Here is a 19209-nt window from a genome sequence, read left to right on the forward strand (position 1 = left end):
TGGTCTTTTCGTTCTGCTAACCAAGCTCTTCCATAGAAGATTCTCACGGTTTGACGCCTGTCGTAATCTTCAAAGTCCACGGGCTTAGTGTATTGTTCCCCAAGAAGCTTCACCTCCCTTCCTCTGCTTCTTCGTTGCCCATCATGCACTTCATGTTGCCCAATAACAAGACAGAATTATATTCTACAGTACTAGTGATATTGTTCGAGAATTTTCATGTTCTACCGATTTGACCAACGACCAGAGAATCATAACTTAGACTAAATCGATGACCGATTCGGTGATGATTTGAGGCGCAGAAGACGTAAGAGTGGCGGAATAGAATTAACTTCCACTTGCTCTTAACTTTGGAAAAAGTCGAAACCACTCCTCTGGTCAGCCTCGGCGGCTTTGCGAGGTGATGTGATCATCAAGCACAGCATGCGTTCGTCGAAATGCCGGGCTATGCTTATGTAACAAGGAGAGCTGTCGTCATGCCGACGCGCAAAAGACGCAACTTCTCCGCGGGCGACAGGCAGACCGAGGCCACCCACCATTTAATACCATTTGAAGCGTCTCAGCCAGTTGCTCGCCATCGGCGCTCATCAGCGAACACACAGACGAGCACAGGAATAAAGGCAACAAAGTAACCTCTCGAGATTTCGATTCGGTTTATACGGATTACGTAAATCGATATATCCAATGAAACCCGACCAATCGTTGTCCCTTCCACATGAGACATCAACCCTCTGAACCCGGTTCACGTGGATCAGTTAAATCGAGATATCCAATTAAACCCGGCCGGAAACTCGCTGAACCCGGTTTTGTTAATGCAATTTTGGTTACGCTTAGATGCAACACAATAAGAGATACCGCCTTTTTCAAAGAAGGCGGTCGGACTGGGTGAGGGCCGTTGTCTCCCTCGACGACGATCGCCTAGCTCCGACCTGTTTGCGATTGCTTCGCTCGAGGAAGAATAGCGATTCTCTGACGAACCCGAAGCTCGATCCGTTCTTGATCATCCGATCGTTCTTGGTGGTATGTCAAGAAACGATCGTTGGTTGTTATTCATCTTCTTAGCATGTTCCGCGTGTTTTCGAACTTTCGGGGTTTTGTGATCCTTTGGAGGTCGAGATGGGCATTGGGTTTTCCTTCCATCTTTCTTGATGGTACATCAAGAAACGGTCATGAATGAAACGTGGGACGGGGGGTTGTTCCGTTGGATTTCTTGGGTTCTCTCATCGTTTCTTTAACTTCCTTGTGACTGATGAGGAATTAGGGTTTTCAAGGTAGGATATGTACGTTAGGGTTTCTGTCGGTCATCAGTACCTTTGAATTGGTCATTTGGAGATAAGAATTTCAATATCTCGCGGGTTAGAAATTAGGGATGTAAGAAGATTTAAATTGGTTTGAATTCACGATCCATGAGCTTCGGAGCAATCATTTCTAGTAGCATAGCTATTTTCTGTTAGGTTTCTTGCGGTTCGTTTCATTTCTTGATTCCTGTAGGAAAATTGGTGACAGGTAGTAACGGTAATTTCTATTATTAGGCCCTTCATTTTCCTCCTCTGCTCTCCCCCTCCACCTCCTCCTCTTTTCTTGATTGTGATGGCGGCTAACGCTTTCGGTGGTAGGACCCAAGAAATCGGCAGCCTCAGGACTAGCCAATTTGAAAGTCAAAATTGGCTGGATCAGATGTTGATTGGCTGATCTGTTTAACATCATCAATTATGGTTCATTTTATCTGGATTTCATGTTATTTATTCTTTAAGTTTGGTGAGTTAGTGGAACAACGCCAACTGTAAATTGGTTATGGGCAAAATTATTTTAACTGTAAATCAGTTTCCTGCAAGGTTAAGGCACAGTTCATAGTCGGACCTGCGATTGTAGTGAACAGAAGCATGCACATAAAATTTTCCATGTTGTCATGGAAATATTAATTTAATTACACTCCCAATGATATTTTAATATTTCTCGGATTGTTTTACAATTGCATGATAACACTATACTACTAAATAATCATTTGATACTACCAATATATTCTATATTGTTTTTTTACTTTTACTTATTTATGTGCAATCAAATGATTGTACCTTTCTGCTTTATGGAATATTTCTCTTAAATTTTACTTAAAATTCAGATACTTGTTATAAAAATCACTTAATTTTGTTAGGAAGCAGTTAGTCTCTCATTGTATTCTTTTTAGGGCAAATTGCATCAACAAAATGTTACAGTGGATGGGAGGCTCACGGAGGAAGGTGAATACTGTAAGTAGATCATCACAGCACTTTGACCAACTATCATTTTTTATGATATGTTAAGTGTAGGTTCAGCTATGGTTTATCAATAGCTAGTTTAACATTCTACATTAAATTCTCTGAAAATGTAAAAAATGGAGAAGTTCATATATTTTTATTATGCCTACTGTCTGCACTTTCACACTTTGGTCATCTAAGGCTGCTTCCATACTTGATAGCTTTTTAACTTGTAAAAATATTCTACATTCTCATGTTAATTCTGTGCTTTATGTCACATCGCCTTTCTTATTTTTGTCCTAAAGTGGGTCAAGACTTTTCACGTGGTTTAGTAGGTCAAATCTGAAATAGTTTAAAATTGATTACTTAGTTAAATTTTAGAATAATTTCATCTCTGAGCATCTGTGTTTCTTTCTAATCTTTTGCTTATTTGGTTCTTGCTGTGGTAATACAATGGTCGGATGGTGAAATCATCAGTCCAGGAAGTCAATGCATAATAAGTAAGTCACAAACCCGTATCATTTTCTTTAACTGCACTTGGTCCGCTTCATACGTTCTTGATAATTATGCTCCTTGCTCCTAATTGCAAGAAAGTTTTAATCATGTTTGAACTTGTGTAATCATTTACGGAAGGCAAAAACATTACTTTGAACAAAGGAAACGTCAACAGCAGACAACTGGACTGGATAATCATATTCATGACAGTAGCAAGCGAGCACACTATCCTGAGGAACCTCGATCACTTGATATACTAAGCTTTCTAAACTTGGCAACAGTTGCTCAACAAGGTTACTCAAGTCACAATTCTTGTAAGTTTAACATTTTTATGATTGCAGAAACCTTTTTTTTTTCTGAACCTTAAATTTAGCATTCTAAATTATAAAAAAGTGACATGTATATATTTGAAACTTTTGTGAACTAACTTTTTGTAAACCTTATAAAAGTCGGTATCTGGTGGACTGGAAAATGCAGCTGGTCTCAAATTAGCTTTATATTGCATGATCAAAAGCCTAATCACTTATAGAATATTCCCAGTAATTGTGTCTTCATGCAAAACTTTCATTTCCATTTGTCCTTGCTAACAACAACTTTGTTGATCCATATGCTTGTTGGTGACAATCTGAAACCGATCTTAGGTATACTCCTACTGTGTATGAATTTTTTATTCCTCTTATCTCATTATTCATTGCATCTTTGTTGGATACTTGGATGTACCTATAAACATGGATTAAAGAACCATGGTCCATCAATTGTATTGTACTGATCCAACTACATTTGTATGAAATACTGTACCATTCTATTATATTGGTACTTACCACCAAAGGATGAATCTAGTGTCTGAGGCTACTGTCAATGCAAGATCTGGGGAGAGCCAATATTTCAGTGATTTGAATCCCCTACAACCTTTTCCTCTATATATAGTATACATATACATATATGTATGTAATGTATTACAGGATGCATTAGGGGAGGCATGTGCACTATTGACATTGAACCGTTAACCTAGAAACAAACCCTCACGGGTACCAAGCATCCAGTTTCTTAGATGCATATATTTTTGTTTTTTTCAACAATGTCCGTATGCATACGTACATGCTGTAGTGGTTTGACAGGAACTTGTATAGGAGTAGTATCTGAGATTTAATTCCTTGCTCTGTATACTAATTTGATCTTTTATTACTAGCTCTTCACTGGATGACACTATGACAACTTCTTTATTGTTGTAAAACCGATACATATAATTTAGTATCAAAGAATATCCCTTCAACAAGTAGAATACTCATTATCATCTGTATATCTTGTTAGACAATTTTAATTGCTTTGAACAACACTCTATACTATTGCTCTTATTATGCTGATTTTTATTTTCCTCCATTGATTTGTTCTTTTAGTTATAACCATGTAAAGGAAAAATGATAAATTAAACATCCATATTGAAAATTAGTTTGGCCGTTTATAGTTATGAATAATCGTTAACTTACTTCTTTTAGTCTCCATGTATGAACATCCATATTTTCTACTATTGACATATAAAATTGCCTTTTTTAATACCATCTAATTTGGAGGCACCTTATTTGAAGGCAATCTAACTAGTCTTGGTGGTAAGAAAAAGATCTAATTTTATATTAGATAACATGTTGGCTCATCATATAAACACATGGAAGTGAAGTTTTGTTGACTTCTATAATTGCCTTGATTGAGGATGAATGTAAAATGCTCATATGCACTTCCTTTGGAACTCTAGATGGAAGTGTGCTATTTAGTGGTTTGCATGTTTGAGATTTTAAGGTTTCCTTTGATGCCAATTGCAATTGGTATTAATGATGACTTGGAAAAGGGAAGGGTCTGAATATAAATCTTTTCCTCAACATGCAAGAGTTGTATATATGATTCTTAAAATGGAATAGAAATATACTTGACACTGCCGGTACATAGACATATGAACTTGACAATTTCTATCTTGATCGTGTAAGTCCTGGTTCTTTCTAGGTCGGACGTACTTGGAACTTACTGACATGTTAGTTGAATTATTTAAAAGCATATCAGCTCTGTTCTGCCAGAGTTAGTTGTGTCTTGGTGCATTACTGGATTATTGTTTGGCTCAGTGAGAAGGTAACTGTTGGTTTCTCATTTGATTGCCTCAACAAATTCTTTGCAAAGGATATTGACTCAGGAAGTGGCTTGGGGCATATTGCATTACCCCTAATCTTCTATAACAAATGAACACGATTGTCAATAACCTTAACTCCTGAGGTTGTATCCATGTGTAGGTTTCAGTTTTCATGTTTTCTCATGAACTTCAGTTTCTACTCATCAGAAAATTGGTCATTTAGAAGTGACTGTCAGTTCAACAAAGCTTCCCCAGAGCTTATCTGAAGAAAATAGCTTGTCATTATTCTACAGATTGGAAGAAGGTCATTAGGTTTCAGCTTTGTCATATATCTATATTTACCTTACATCAGTTTTTCTGTAAACAGAAGTCAAGATTAATCTGGATTGTATATTACTTAGTGATTTGATGGTTTTCTTCCAGGTTTTCAACAAGAGATTTTGTTACCAGATAAGTAAGTAGAAAAGTCTTTGGTTTTTCTTTGCAACGTTCTTATAATGTCTTGTCTTGCTTTGAAAGACCAATAAAATTTTGTAACAGGTGTTCTGCAGCCATCACTGAAAATGCTTCAGCAACTCAAAGCCTTAGCAACAAAGTGGAAGGCTATAAGACATCGGCATCTTCCTGTAAATTTAGTCCCATTTCTACTCATTTGAAATCAGAGGAAAAACAGGAGGATATCCAGGATGGTAAGCAAACTTGAGGATGATCTTGTCAATAGGAACACACCTGGGAACTCGGTGGCTCAAATAATAGTTTCAGTCATCTCCAGGGTTTATATATTTTAAACAGCCTAAGTAATTCTTGTATTTTATAGGGGATAATATGTGTGATAGTATTTTGATTTTAACTACTCTTTGCAGAGGTCTCAGTCCTTGATCTACTCAATGATGACAACAAAAAAATTGACTGCAGAGGAAGAGTAGTTCCTGAAAGTCATGTTGCCTTTTCAGTGGGAGGTACCAGAGTTGTCTTTACTTTGAGAAATTTAACAGGCAAATTGGTGTAGGACAGAATGATGGTTGCCAAATTGCATTGGGCTCCACAGGTTCTTTTACTGATAATTCATTTGTCACTTGCCATTGGTTGTTTGTGCACTTTAAACATCTAAACCGGATAGTTTTGGACATGCTAAGATAATATAGTTTTAGGTTAAACTTGGAATAATTGGTATCCACTTCTGCCTGCTGAGGCAGGCTAAAGGATAATTGATAATTAAATTGAATAAGTTAGATGACTAGCAGAACATCGTTATGCTATAAATTTCCACAATTTATCTGGTTCGTCTCTAGACGAATGCACGAAATTTTTATGGAAGAAACCCCTTAATATGTAAATGTGGCTGTTTGGTACTATATAATTTTAACTTTTAAAGCCCATCACTATATATATTGAAGGAACAAATAATACTAGTCTTTATAGCATGATTATGTATTTTTGCTGTCTTTTAGTCAATTAGTGCAACAACCTTTTGATGTTAAGTTTGTTTCTTCTTATGTGTCAGGTCTTGGTAATGTTGGGATGGAAACTCCTGCTCACTCACCAAGAACACAAATAAGGTGACTTTATAAAATTTGTGGTTGAGTTTTGCAGAATTTCTGTAACACCTAGGAAACTAGGATTTAATCTTGTTGTCACCAAAATATCTTCATATCTCATTCAAATTTATCTCCCTTGGTTGGGAAACTTCTTTTAAGTTTGTTTTAATCTTGGTCCTTGGTCTAACTTGGTCCTTGATCTTGATTTTATTTGTTGATTCAATTATATTCTATTTTTAGTTTGTTTGTTTTCATGATCGATTTCTACTTATGTCATGACCAATTACCAATATCAAAGCCATGTGGACCTTGTTCTCAAAACAGTGCCCCTAAAGTGATCTTTGGTGGTGAATAAAAACTAATATACCATCCATATAGTTGATTTTATTTGTTGATTACTTGATTTCAACTATATTCTACTTTAATTAGCTTGTTTTCATGATCGATTTGTATTTATGTCATGGCCAATCTGAAAATCATGTGAGACTTATTCTTGAAACTGTGAATAACAACTAATATACTATCCATATAGTTGCTCATATTTCATGTGAGATTTAGACACATGATCTCCCTCATTTAAATGTCTGATGTTCTCTTCAAGGCAACTCATTACATCACTAGGAAGTAGGATCCCCTGCAAATAATGTGCAGTTCTGAGGCATTACAAACAATCACAAGATGTTGCTGACATTGTCCATGGCACCCTATTTCTTTGTTGGAAAGTGGTCGGCAAGGATGTTTGTTAAATAGTGTCTTGAATATTATATTTATCATTGCCCAAGCCTAAGTTCATGTGGTGCTTTCTCCCTAAAGTAGCATTTATGGCTCTTTTGTTCGTGATTAATAACATAGGATTTACGTCATGGAATTGTATGCCATGTAAGACTAACTGGGCTATCATTATTTATATGAATCCTAGATGGCCTCTTTTTTAAGTACCTTGGGAACCCATATCATCATTGACAAACCTTTCTGATTATACATCATATACCTTTTTTTTTTATCAATGGCAAACATCCCTTGAAACTTTTTTGTGCTTCTTTTAGTTGTATTGATCCAAGTTCTTTAGTGATCCTACTAACACTTTCAGGATTTTAATCAAGGTAATTCTCGTACTCATATTCTTGTTCTCGTATATGACCTTTTTTAAGTGTTTGAGAAGATAGCAAGAGTACATTCTAGTTATCGATTTAAAATCTTTTGCTTGTTGGTCATGATACGTTCTCTTGCTTATTTGAGCGGCACATTGGTTTAGAGACATAGAGAAAGGTTATGCATTTCTATGAGCATATTTTGCTATTAAAAATAATATATAACTGTATTCTTAACCTTCATGATCTACATTAAAATCTTCTACAGGAGTTTCGTTTCACCTCTAAGGATGTCAAAGCAAGTACAAAATTCGGCAAATCTTAGGTCCATGTCTTATGATCTTGGGATAGAACTGGTGATAATTCTACTTGTTTCTTAGCCTTTCCCATCTAATGTTAACTATTCATTTATTATCTTCTCATTTCTTGCATTTTAAATGGTAATCTATACGTCAAGGTATCTTCTGGATCTTCATGGCACTCGGTGTTTATTTATGAAGATCATTTTCCCCATGTATCTCTATCTGCATACATTCATTTTGAACAGATAGATATGAAAATAACTTTCCTCAACTGTTTATGATGTCAATTCTCTTTCAATATTGGCAATCAATATGGAGCTTTTAGCAGTCTACCAACTCCTGTGCATAATATAACTTGTTGAAGCTCCTTGTTGCTGTCATATTGTGGTTCTTTGTATCTTTGTTATACATTTTATAATTGAAGGCTGCCCATTTGTATATCATCTCCAGCACTTGTTTCTGTCGCTAGCTTTAGTAATGTCATTTGCTTGACTGTCTCATAAATAATAATACATTCTTGTGTCTGTTTAATTTTCAAGTGAGAGATCTGTGCTGCCACATATAAATTAATGTTGAACACAGTGCCTTGTTTATAGTAATGTCGTTTTCCAAAGTATTTTTAGTAAACTCATCTTCAGTTTTTCAAGTATCTTTCTTTTACGGTTTTAGTGCTAAATAATTCATTTTGACTGAGAGTAGAATATGTTTTTGGAACCTAGTTAGTGCAGAATATGGTACCACATTCACTTATCACTCTAATGGTTTCATTGTGCTGGAACAAGTATAGTTTCTGCTTCTTTTTTGTAGGTGGGTGACGATGGTAAGGTAGGGTTGAAACTTGAAAGATTTTACCTTATTTATGTATTGTGAATTATATTCATACAATCTCTGTCGAAAACCTAGAGAAATGTGAAAGGTCTCATGGTTCTTGATTAGTAGCTGGAAACTTTGTCGAAACAATATAATACACATGAATATTTGCCTAATGCAGGTAGGTCTAAGTTGTTCCTAAAATTGGCCTATTGTATCACGTTTCACTCCGTTGACAATGTAGCTGAAGAACTATGAATCCATTAAAATTTGCAGAGAGGGTGTTCTGAAGCCTGACACATTTTGTTATATTAATTAGGAAAATTAAATTAATTATCAAAGTAGTTATATTATACAAGCATCTGCTTACTGCCAATAAAAGACCAAATCATTTGTTCAGAGTTACATCAGCATTTACTTTAGTATTTACAATTTTTTTCTTATGACTTGCAGAGTGCAGCTATGTGTGATACTGAGAAGCCAATACATGGGCATTCTGCTGGAGTAGCTTGCAAACAAAAGGGTACTTTTGAAAAGGAGAATAGGACAAGTATGAAGTTTATTGACTCGTGTATCTACTCAGATGTGCTTGATGATCTATCTGATTGCTTTGGTAGTGGCAATGAAAATTTTCAAGAATGTCGAAATGAACTATGGGAATGTAAGTTCTTCCTTTAAGCTTGTCCTTGAAGATTCCGGCTTCACATTCTGGTAAATTCTTTTTGGCATCTTCTTCACACATTGAGAACTATGAAATGGTTGTGTGTCTAATTTATTAAGTATTGGATTTATTATTTTGTGGGTTTCATTTAAGTACTTACTATGTGACTTTGGAAGTGAGTTCAATTACTTCCAATGTTTGGGTGGTCACAATGAAATTTAAAGTGAGTCCAAGACCTGAAGTAACCTGGCTAAAATCAGCAAGTTGTTCTCTGTTCTGTAGCCACTATAGTTACTATACTGGAACTGATTCTGACTTCCATCACTTACATTATACCAAACAACCCCTAGAATTAGGTATTCGGTTTCATCATCATTTGGTTTTACAGTAACAAACCAACTTAAGACAAATTAAATCTATGAATACTTGTCTTAGAAAGATCCAATAAGAAGACAACCCTTTGAACAAAAAAAGTACTACGTGAGATAATAAAACTTGAGTTGTGCATTAACATTTTACTTGTTGTCAGCCATGGTTGTGTCAGGAGGCTTTCCCTGTAAAAACCAGTACTTATTGCTATATCAAGGTTCAATTATCTTTTGGATTATACCATTTTGTAATTATCATATGGCATGATTTTGTTCTTGAATGCTAACAATTGGTGGTCTGTAAGCATGTGGTTGAAGCTGGCATTGGTTCCTTTGTTTCATGGGCCCATGCGACTATGTTGTACTATAATGCTAACTAGTCATATTTATGTTGACTATTTGCACCAATCTTGCGTGTTCCTTTCTCTTTCATTCTTGATGCAAAACATTGCACAAACTTAAATCCCACCATTTGATCATGTTTTTCAGTTAGTAATGGCATGCCGGATGATGATTTCGTCAGTATAAGGGAGTATGAGACAGTAAGGCAGAATAAATCATTCTATTCAGATAGTCATGCTTCCATCTTGTCAAATGCTAAATTTTCTGACGCATATGAGTGTGGCCTTGGAGATTTCTACTTAGACAGCAGCAGGTTGACTATCTGAGATATTGCCTTTCTATATAATAAATAACAAATGACTTTATTATTTCGATCTCTATGTTGTACTTCTCTAGATCTGAGGCAAAACAACAGAAGAGATGCAGCAATTCAGGTTGACTTATTTGCCAACAGTTTTTCGAACATGTATACTTGTTTTGTTGTCTCTATGCTTCAAGATTTTGTCTGTTTGTCTTATCTATGTCTTGATGATACACAAGAAAATGGTTGAAGAGAACAAACGAATGGTGAAAGTGAGACAACCATGCAGTTCATCATAATTATCCTGTTTTTTCCTCTGATGATCTAATCTCATTGAAATTGACTGAAAGATAGAGGTTCTGCCTAAGCCATTATTTGTTATATTCTAGGCTACATCTTCTACATCTAGATTATGTTCAGATCAATCTATCTTCATGGTTTTGCCAAAAAAAAGTATTATGGCTTGGTAACGTCCATATATCCTTATCTCTGCATGCTTTAATTTGAAAGTCTGCACTTTATAAGTCAAATAAAGTCCACAGTAAATACATCCTGCTTCTGCTCCACGACCTAGTGGGGACATGCCCTAACTGATAGAAATTATAACTTCCAATTGCCTAGTTTGAAGTTTGGTTAAACTTCCAATCCCTACTTCTGGGGGAGAAAATAGGAGGAAACCTGTTTATCTGTTTCATTGAATATAAAATAAGGATTGAAAGTAAATAGAAGAAAGACTCATGTCCTAGAAATAGAAGAGGGGAAAGGAGGGAACATGTAGTATGGTTTTAGGACAAAGACTATCCAAAGGGACAACATCTATCTGGAATGTTGATTTTTTTTCAAGATTAGGCCTTACAGTATTAAGAAAATTTGCAATTTCTATAAGGATTCTAGTTATTTTTAGAAGAAATTCTAGTTTCTATGCTCCAAGTAGGAAGACAGTCTGTGCCTTTTTCCAAGACAAAATATTAGATCAGTGGACATTTTACAGCTAATGCATCAGTGGCTATTTTCTTGGGAAGTTTGTCCCAGAAAAGAAGGCTATGGATATTGTTTCTCTTGTTCATTTTAGTCTCTTTTGTTCCCCTGCTGGTCCCTGGCTCTTAATTATCTTTTTCCCTTTCCCTTTCTTGTAATCTCTATATCATCCTCTCAATAAAATTGGATTAGTAGGTGCTGGCTCATCCTGATGAAGCTTAATAAATTATTATGATCTGCATCATTTTAGTTTACTTCATAATATGATAGGTTGGTCAGTACTAACTCAGGTTAAAGTTAAACAATTAGTTATCTTAGGTGAGTAATATCTAGATAAGATATTGTTTTTCAGAGACTAAAACTAAGAAAATTTCAGCTAACCATTTACTTGCTATTCTTTATTAGCAATATCTGCTACTTTTGTCTTGTTTTTTGGAGTTTTGGATAGTATCGTTTTGTGACTATCGCATGTCAGCAAAAAGTGGCTCTTCATTCAATCTTTCGGCAGTAGGAAAAGACTTCAGCCTTGTATCTCCTCACAAGGATAGAAGGTATGCTAATGCAAAAAATTTCATTGTTGTGCTGTGTAATATGAACACATAGATACAATCTGGTTAACAGAAGTTAAAGATTGGATCCTTTATGGACAGTCTGTTTGATCTACCTTCTTGGTCTTTCTCACAAAAAGAAGACTTGCGGGACATCATAAGTTCATCAAGGTAAAGCCAACCTATTTTCAATCATCTGCGACCTACCCTCTCTACCTTTTCTATTTCAGGTTCTAACACAGTTTATTATTTACATTGATGAAATTTTCTCAGCGAGGAGTCCTGCTCATCTACTGCAGGTCATTCATTGTTTGTTAACATATCATACTGACTGTAGGATGGTAGTTGATTTTGGCATTTTCTTTTGCAAAAGGGAGTTCTATCCATATGCATCACTTCTAATCTTGCAGTGGGGAAAGGTAAAAGTTATGACATACTGTCACACTTAACACAATTGAAAGAAAGCAAGAAAATCCATTCAGATGATCTGGATATAAGCTTAGTGAATCTGAAAGGACGCAAGAAAAACCACATGGATGAGCTGGATATGAACATAGGTAGTGGTCAATGAAATGAATGAAGCTTTTTATTTAATGAATTTAGGAGCAGGAAACTTTTAGGTGCATGTCAAAGTAGTTGAATTCTATATCTTGTTATTTCTTAGACGTATCATCTCCAGTTCAGAGAATTCCAGATCCTGACTGCATTTTCCCCTTCAAGGAGGACTTTCCTTCAGGTAAATTGGCTTCTGATTCTGTTTTCTGGTTCCAAAAGTTTGACAGGAAAGTAAAATGTTATCTGATCACAACTTATTGCTTGAATCTAATATTTAATCTGCTTGCTGCTCCAGTACTGAGTCCCAGGACAGACTTCACACGGGGAAGATCTAAATCAAACATACCTGTTGACCATGAAAGTTTTTATGACTTCAACTTTGAGAACAATATATCAGGAGAGCTATCAGGTTTTGCCTTTCGGCCCCAGAAGCCTCACGCACATACCCAGATGTCAGAAGGTTGTTTACCATATTCATTTTCTGCTGGGGACAGTCAACATGACACTCAATTGTCTGATTCAATGAGGCAAAGGAATGCTAGCAAGACCAGTGGAGAATCAGAAGGAATTTCAATAAATCTAGAAAACAAGATCCTTAGTGAAAAATCTTTGTATTCACTAAGCGAAAGAAAGAATAACAATGAGGCACCAAGTGAACGTCTAGAACTGAACAAGAGGAAAGCATCATCCTGCAGCTCCAAGGCCTATGATCCTCCTGAAGAAGCTGAGGTTCCATGGAAAACCAAGGAAGTTTCTGAACTTCAGACTTACATTAATGACAAAGTGTAAGAATCTCCTCCTTTGCTCACAACTTTATTCAGATTTATGACAGCCTTAACATATTTCTTATGTATTAATAAAATCAAGGGACTAATGCCCATTGCTGCTGTCCTCTAACTTGATTGCAGTTCTCTGGATCCTTCAGATATCAGAAACAAAGGTTTCTTTTTGCTCGACTCAGCCTATCTTTTGATGTATCTGTCTTGAAGTGTGCAAATAAAGTTTGATTTTACATTTGATAAGCATTTTTTAGATGAAATGACATTTTGATTTCTCTCTCTTTTCAGAGTCTCTTAAAGAAAATTTGGGATCCGAAGTGACATTGTTGGAAGCATTCCAGGTGAGGTCTCTGATATGTCTTACCAAGTTCTGCTAGAAAGATATGTTCTTCAACTTCTCTGTGTACAAAAGGTGCTTCTTGAAGCTTGACAAAGTAATACTGGGATGCAGTGAAGAATAATTTTCATTCCCCAGATCAAGTAAACTGACCCCTGTATGATAGGATTGGATATAACCGAAAAAAAATGTACTTTTTCTGTAATTGAGGGCAAGGATCTCTCTGAACAACAAGGAGCAGAGACAGCAGTGAAGTTTAATAGTTTTACATCCAAATCTTAAACAATGTCTCTGGGAATTGAACAATTAGGCCTTGCTAATCCCTCTATAGACCATTTATCAATCATCAATTTTGTTGAATTCATTCTGCCTCTTTGGATGCCTGCACTCCTTAGCCAACATATTTCCAAAGAGATCATCTCCGTTATGGTTTTTGTGATTTCATTTGATTGATTAGATATGACTTTATACATTTTTTAAAGATTTTTTTTTGTACATGGTGAAATTTTCTTTTACACTGTTATTTAATGGCTTGTCCTTTTTTTTTTGGTGGGGGGTCATATTTTCTTATAATTTCTTCCCCTAGTACACAGGTAAATAATTGAGAAATGTTTTGATTCCCTAATAAATGTTCAGTCCTTGATCGAGGAATGGCCAGTTGAACGATTGGGCCATCGGGCCCATGAAAGAAAGGAACCATCCGCCATCATTGGATTCTCGAGCAACATAGAAAACGTAGAGGCGGATGTCCCGGCGCAACTCTCATGATGGTGTCCGCGTTGGAAGAGCCAAAAGTATCCCTAAATTTCGTTTCGCGCATGGAGCCATACGTTGTTAGTTCTGAGAGCCAACCTACACCTCGTTTGGCTTGTTGGTCAGGACAAACTATGTGTACCTCACAGCAATCACTGCGGTGTGCGTGCATTAAATGAGCCATAAATACGCCGACAGTTACGCGTGTACCTCAAAACAGATGACCGGCACGTGACACTCCCCTGGAGAAAACCGCCACACACACTGCGTGAGAGGGCCACAAAGTAGCGTTCCTGCAGTCGCATACATCAATGTCGACAGTAGAATTTTGGTGAGTGTATTAAATGATGGGCCAAAATCATTGCATGCATTATGATGATAGAATAAAGCAGAGACTTGCATGCTTGGAAGGTAGATAAGTCATTTTCCTTCTATTCCAAATTCAATGTGGTGTTTTCAGGATAACTCATATCTGCCAACAGATTCTTCCGTGTATATCAACAAGTATAATCTGATTAATATTTTCTTTTCTTTAGAAAATGTTATGATGCTTTTATGGATTTATGAAATCTTGGTATTCTGTTCTTGATAAAAGGTAAAGGTATATTTATGCCTAAATTTTCTGTTCTAAAGAAATTGCTGATTGAAAACTAGGATTTAAAACAGGCTTTAAATAGTCCACTTACTTGTCAATTCTACCTTGAGAGGCATTCATTGACCTCATTATCTTCTGCCACCTCTTCCACCTCACTCCCCCTCCCCCCCCATGTTCAAGTGCTACCTTCCCTTCCACCACCTTCCTCCGGCTTTAGCTGTTGAGGGCACAAAAAAGCAGCAAAAGCTGTTCGTTTCCAGAGACAAAAGCCAGGACCCATCCTCATTTCCCTCACCTCCTCCTCTCCATCCCATAACCTAGTGGCGTTCTAGCTCTGCAAGCGATCTATTGCTTTCTTCCGCGGCTTCTGTGCCCAGAGCAAGTGCGTCTTTGTGTCCTCCGTCGATTTCCCGGTTAAGATCTCTCCTTTTCCTCATTTTCAATCTTCGAAGCCGGAAAAAATACGTCTTCTTTGAGATCGAGGTGCTCAATCTGATCTTTTTGGTTGAAGATCGAAGCGGAAGTACAGGGATTTCCGTCGAAGATGAAAAGCCTTCACCTTGGAGTCATTTACCTCCTCTCAATCCTTCCCCTGCTCGCCGAATCCGGGGCTACCACCTTGAACGACGACGTCCTTGGTCTGATCGTCTTCAAGGCCGGCGTCGAGGACCCCCGGTCGAAGCTGGCGTCTTGGAACGAGGACGACGTGGACCCTTGCAACTGGGCCGGCGTCAGATGCGACGCCAAGTCGAACCGCGTCACCGAGCTCGCTCTGGATGGCTTCGCCCTCTCCGGAAAGCTCGGCCGCGGCCTCCTCTGGCTTCAGTTCCTCGAGACGCTGTCCCTCTCCATGAACAACTTCTCAGGTAGCCTCAGCCCTGACCTCCTCCGCCTCGAGAGCCTTCGAACGCTGGATCTTAGCGCGAATCACCTCTCCGGTACCATCCCGGATGGGTTCTTTGGGCAATGTAGGTCCATTCGAGACATCTCCTTGGCAAAAAATTCCATCTCGGGGAAGATTCCTCCGGATGTTGGCTCTTGCTCCACCCTTGTGTCGCTGAACCTCTCGTCGAACCAGCTATCTGGCTCTTTGCCAAGTGAAATATGGTCTTTGAACGCCTTGAGATCGCTCGACCTCTCTGATAATTCTCTTGTTGGCGAGATGCCGCTTGGAATTAGCAGGATGTTCAATCTGAGGATGATCAGCTTGAGACGAAACCGACTCACTGGCCAGTTGCCGAACGATACCGGAAATTGTATGCTGTTGAAGTCTCTTGATGTCGGAGAAAACCATCTGTCCGGAGACCTCCCATACTCCATGAGGAATCTTTCAACATGTACCTATCTTAGCTTGAGCTCAAATTCCTTCTCTGGGGAACTTCCGGCATGGATTGGAGAGATGAACGGTCTCGAGACTCTGGATTTGTCGGGGAATAAGTTCTCCGGTGGCTTTCCGAGTTCATTAAGCAATCTACAACTCTTGAAAGTGTTGAAGCTTTCTGATAACAGTTTCTCCGGCGGCATGCCAGATTCACTGGCTGCTTGCAGGAGCTTGCTGGATGTGGATCTTAGTCGGAACACATTGACAGGGAACCTTCCCTCATGGGTTTTTGAATCAGGTTTCACACAAATTTTGCTATCAGGGAACAAATTTAGTGGACCGATTGTCATCCCCTCGGTCACTGATTCGACTATCCAAGTGCTGGACTTATCTGGCAATGCCTTCTCTGGCAAATTTCCAAATGAAGTTTCAAACCTTAGAAGCTTAGAATTCTTGAATCTTTCGTTCGACTCGCTATCAGGCTCCATTCCCGCAAGTGTGGGCGAGATGAAGTCTTTGCAAGTTCTGGATGTTAGTGGGAACCGGCTGAGTGGGAGTATTCCATTAGAGGTTGGCCTAGCAGCATCCCTCAGAGAGATGAGGCTGGAGAAGAACTCTCTCACCGCAGAAATTCCGATTCAGATAGGAAGTTGCTCTTCGCTCGCATACCTGTAAGATTTCTAACTCTAATTTCTTTTGTCACATCTCTAATATTACTTTATTTGGATTGCATTGTCTTCCAAATGAGAAGTTTAAGGTACCTAGAAGGCTAGAACCTTACAAAATATCTCGAATCCAACTCCTATTTGCTTGTTTCTGGTCTAGAATTAGCTGGATAGCAGCTGTGTTAGCTGCAGTCTGCTAGGATTTCTATGGTTATTTATCTTATATCTAGAAATTAACTTACATGATATCCCATGTTTGGATTTTTGATTTTTGGTACAGGGATCTTTCACAGAACAACCTTACTGGTCCAATTCCTGAAACATTAGCTAATCTCACCAATCTCCAAGTTGTTGATTTCTCCCGCAACCAGCTCTCAGGAACCATCCCTAAGCAGCTCGCTGACCTCCCCCACCTCCTTTCCTTCAACATCTCCCACAACCAACTCTCTGGAGACCTCCCCGCGGGAAGCTTCTTCAACAAAATACCTCCTTCCTCAGTAACAGACAACCCTGGTCTTTGTGGATCTGTTGTCAACCTCTCTTGCCCTGGAGTCCTCCCAAAACCCATTGTACTTAATCCCAACTCCTCGTCAGGTGATTCATCATCAAACCCCGTGCTCTCGCCCAGCAACCTCGGCCACAAGAAGATAATTTTAAGCATCTCTGCTCTCATTGCCATTGGAGCTGCTGCTGTGATTGCTCTAGGTGTCATTACAATTACTGTCCTAAACCTCCGTGTCCGTTCCTCTACCTCCAATTCTGCTGCAGGATTGGCATTATCAGATGGATACCTAAGCCATTCTCCAGCTACTGATGCTAACTCTGGCAAGCTTGTCATGTTCGCTGGTGGTGACCCTGAGTTCAGTGCCGGTGCCCACGCTGTCCTTAACAAGGATTGTGAATTGGGTCGCGGCGGTTTTGGTGCAGTCTACAAGACAGTTCTCAGAGATGGTCGATCTGTGGCAATAAAGAAGCTTACAGTTTCAAGCTTGGTGAAGTCGCAAGACGATTTTGAGAAGGAGGTCAAAAGGCTGGGAAAAGTGCAACATCCCAATCTTGTGGCCCTGGAAGGCTATTACTGGACTCCTTCTCTCCAACTTCTTATCTATGAGTTTGTGCCTGGTGGTAGCCTATACAATCACCTCCATGAGTGCTCTGCCTCCGACACCCTCTCATGGCAAGAGCGTTTTGATATAATTCTTGGTATTGCAAAAAGCTTAGCACATCTCCATCATCTTAAGATAATCCACTACAACATTAAATCAAGTAATGTTCTCCTTGATGGATCCGGTGAGGCCAAGGTGGGGGACTATGGGCTGGCAAAGCTGCTACCAATGCTGGATAGGTACGTGCTTAGTAGCAAGATACAGAGTGCCCTTGGGTACATGGCACCAGAATTTGCATGTCGAACAGTGAAGATCACAGAGAAATGTGATGTGTATGGATTTGGAGTTCTGGTCCTCGAGATTTTGACTGGCAAGAGGCCAGTGGAATACATGGAGGACGATGTGGTGCTGCTGTGTGATATGGTGAGGGAGGCACTAGAGGAAGGGAGGGTGGAGGAATGCATGGATGGGAGACTTTGCGGGAAGTTCCCTCTAGAGGAGACTATTCCGGTGATCAAATTGGGTTTGATATGTACTTCCCAGGTACCGTCTAACAGGCCAGACATGGCTGAGGTCGTGAACATACTGGAGTTGATCAGATGCCCTCAGGATGGCCGGCAAGAGGAATTTTGTTGAACATCTGGGCTTAAATCTCTTTTTTCACCGTAAGAGTCTGTGACATAATCAGTTGGCATATGAAGACATGGCATAATGACAGCATGGATGTTGACTCTGTCTGCTTTGCTTGAAATGAGAAGAACAGAAGGTCTAGAATCTGATGAGCAAGAAATCCTTATGAAATTTTTGTCGTTAGAATTCTGCAAATGGAGGAGGTTTTCCTTTTCTTCTTACTATTTTTCATGTGCGTCTGGAATTAGGATTTCCTTTCACCAGGTTCTTAAATTGTGAAACCCTTCTGAAGATACATATTATTGCATACTACTTTGATGTCTTTTTGTTCACTGCTAAGCATGGTATCAAAGAAGCTGGCAGGGCCAAAGGTGTCTGAGTACCATTTAGGATATTAATCTTGATTAATTTAGCTTTTGTTTGCTCTTTCTTGCTTATGATAGGCATCCAAAGAAACTTTTTTCTTTGCATGGTGTCGCTAACCAAGCACTTCAGTTACTTTTAGTTACTGTTTCTTGTAATTCTCTTTCCATCTTTGGCATACAATGTTCATAAATCCATTATGTATGCACCACAAATGTGCTTTTTCTCGGTAGTAACTGTGCCGTACTCCATTTGAAATGTTCCAGTTTCATGAGAAACCTGGTCCCTTGATCCTCTAAGCATCAGCAACTAGGGATTTTA

General features: G+C 38.5%; 2 protein-coding genes across 3 annotated transcripts; both read left to right on the top strand.

Moving 5' to 3' along the window:
• Positions 1-434: 434 nt before the first annotated feature.
• On the top strand, positions 435-13725 carry LOC103989894 (uncharacterized). Its single transcript, XM_065189932.1, is given in 17 exon segments — positions 435-625; positions 2186-2246; positions 2712-2734; positions 2868-3043; positions 5269-5299; positions 5386-5534; positions 5709-5804; positions 6350-6404; positions 7743-7830; positions 9040-9261; positions 11858-11955; positions 12058-12083; positions 12195-12341; positions 12449-13124; positions 13248-13279; positions 13407-13462; positions 13465-13725. Coding segments are annotated over 17 exon segments (2211 nt in total). The 3' UTR covers positions 13549-13725.
• A 1222-nt stretch (positions 13726-14947) lies between these two features.
• LOC135677187 (probable LRR receptor-like serine/threonine-protein kinase IRK) lies at positions 14948-18857 on the top strand. Of its 2 annotated transcripts, XM_065189213.1 has the most exons (3): positions 14949-15216; positions 15315-16795; positions 17070-18857. In XM_065189213.1, exons 2-3 carry the CDS (start codon positions 15348-15350, stop codon positions 18529-18531), a joined length of 2910 nt encoding a protein of 969 aa, XP_065045285.1. In that variant the 5' UTR covers positions 14949-15216; positions 15315-15347; the 3' UTR covers positions 18532-18857. The 2 variants fall into 2 exon arrangements, with proteins under 2 accessions (XP_065045284.1, XP_065045285.1); XM_065189212.1 differs by having other exon boundaries at positions 14948-16795.
• Positions 18858-19209: the final 352 nt, after the last annotated feature.

Source organism: Musa acuminata, chromosome BXJ1-6 (genome assembly GCF_036884655.1).
Source record: "Musa acuminata AAA Group cultivar baxijiao chromosome BXJ1-6, Cavendish_Baxijiao_AAA, whole genome shotgun sequence".
Taxonomy (NCBI): domain Eukaryota; kingdom Viridiplantae; phylum Streptophyta; class Magnoliopsida; order Zingiberales; family Musaceae; genus Musa; species Musa acuminata.

Bases quoted from the DNA above. Each gene is read 5' to 3' on its own strand.
- LOC135677187 (XM_065189212.1), top strand. From the start codon at position 15,348: ATGAAAAGCCTTCACCTTGGAGTCATTTACCTCCTCTCAATCCTTCCC. The intron at 16,796-17,069 runs GTAAGATTTCTA...TTTTTGGTACAG, and splicing joins TGCTCTTCGCTCGCATACCT to GGATCTTTCACAGAACAACC.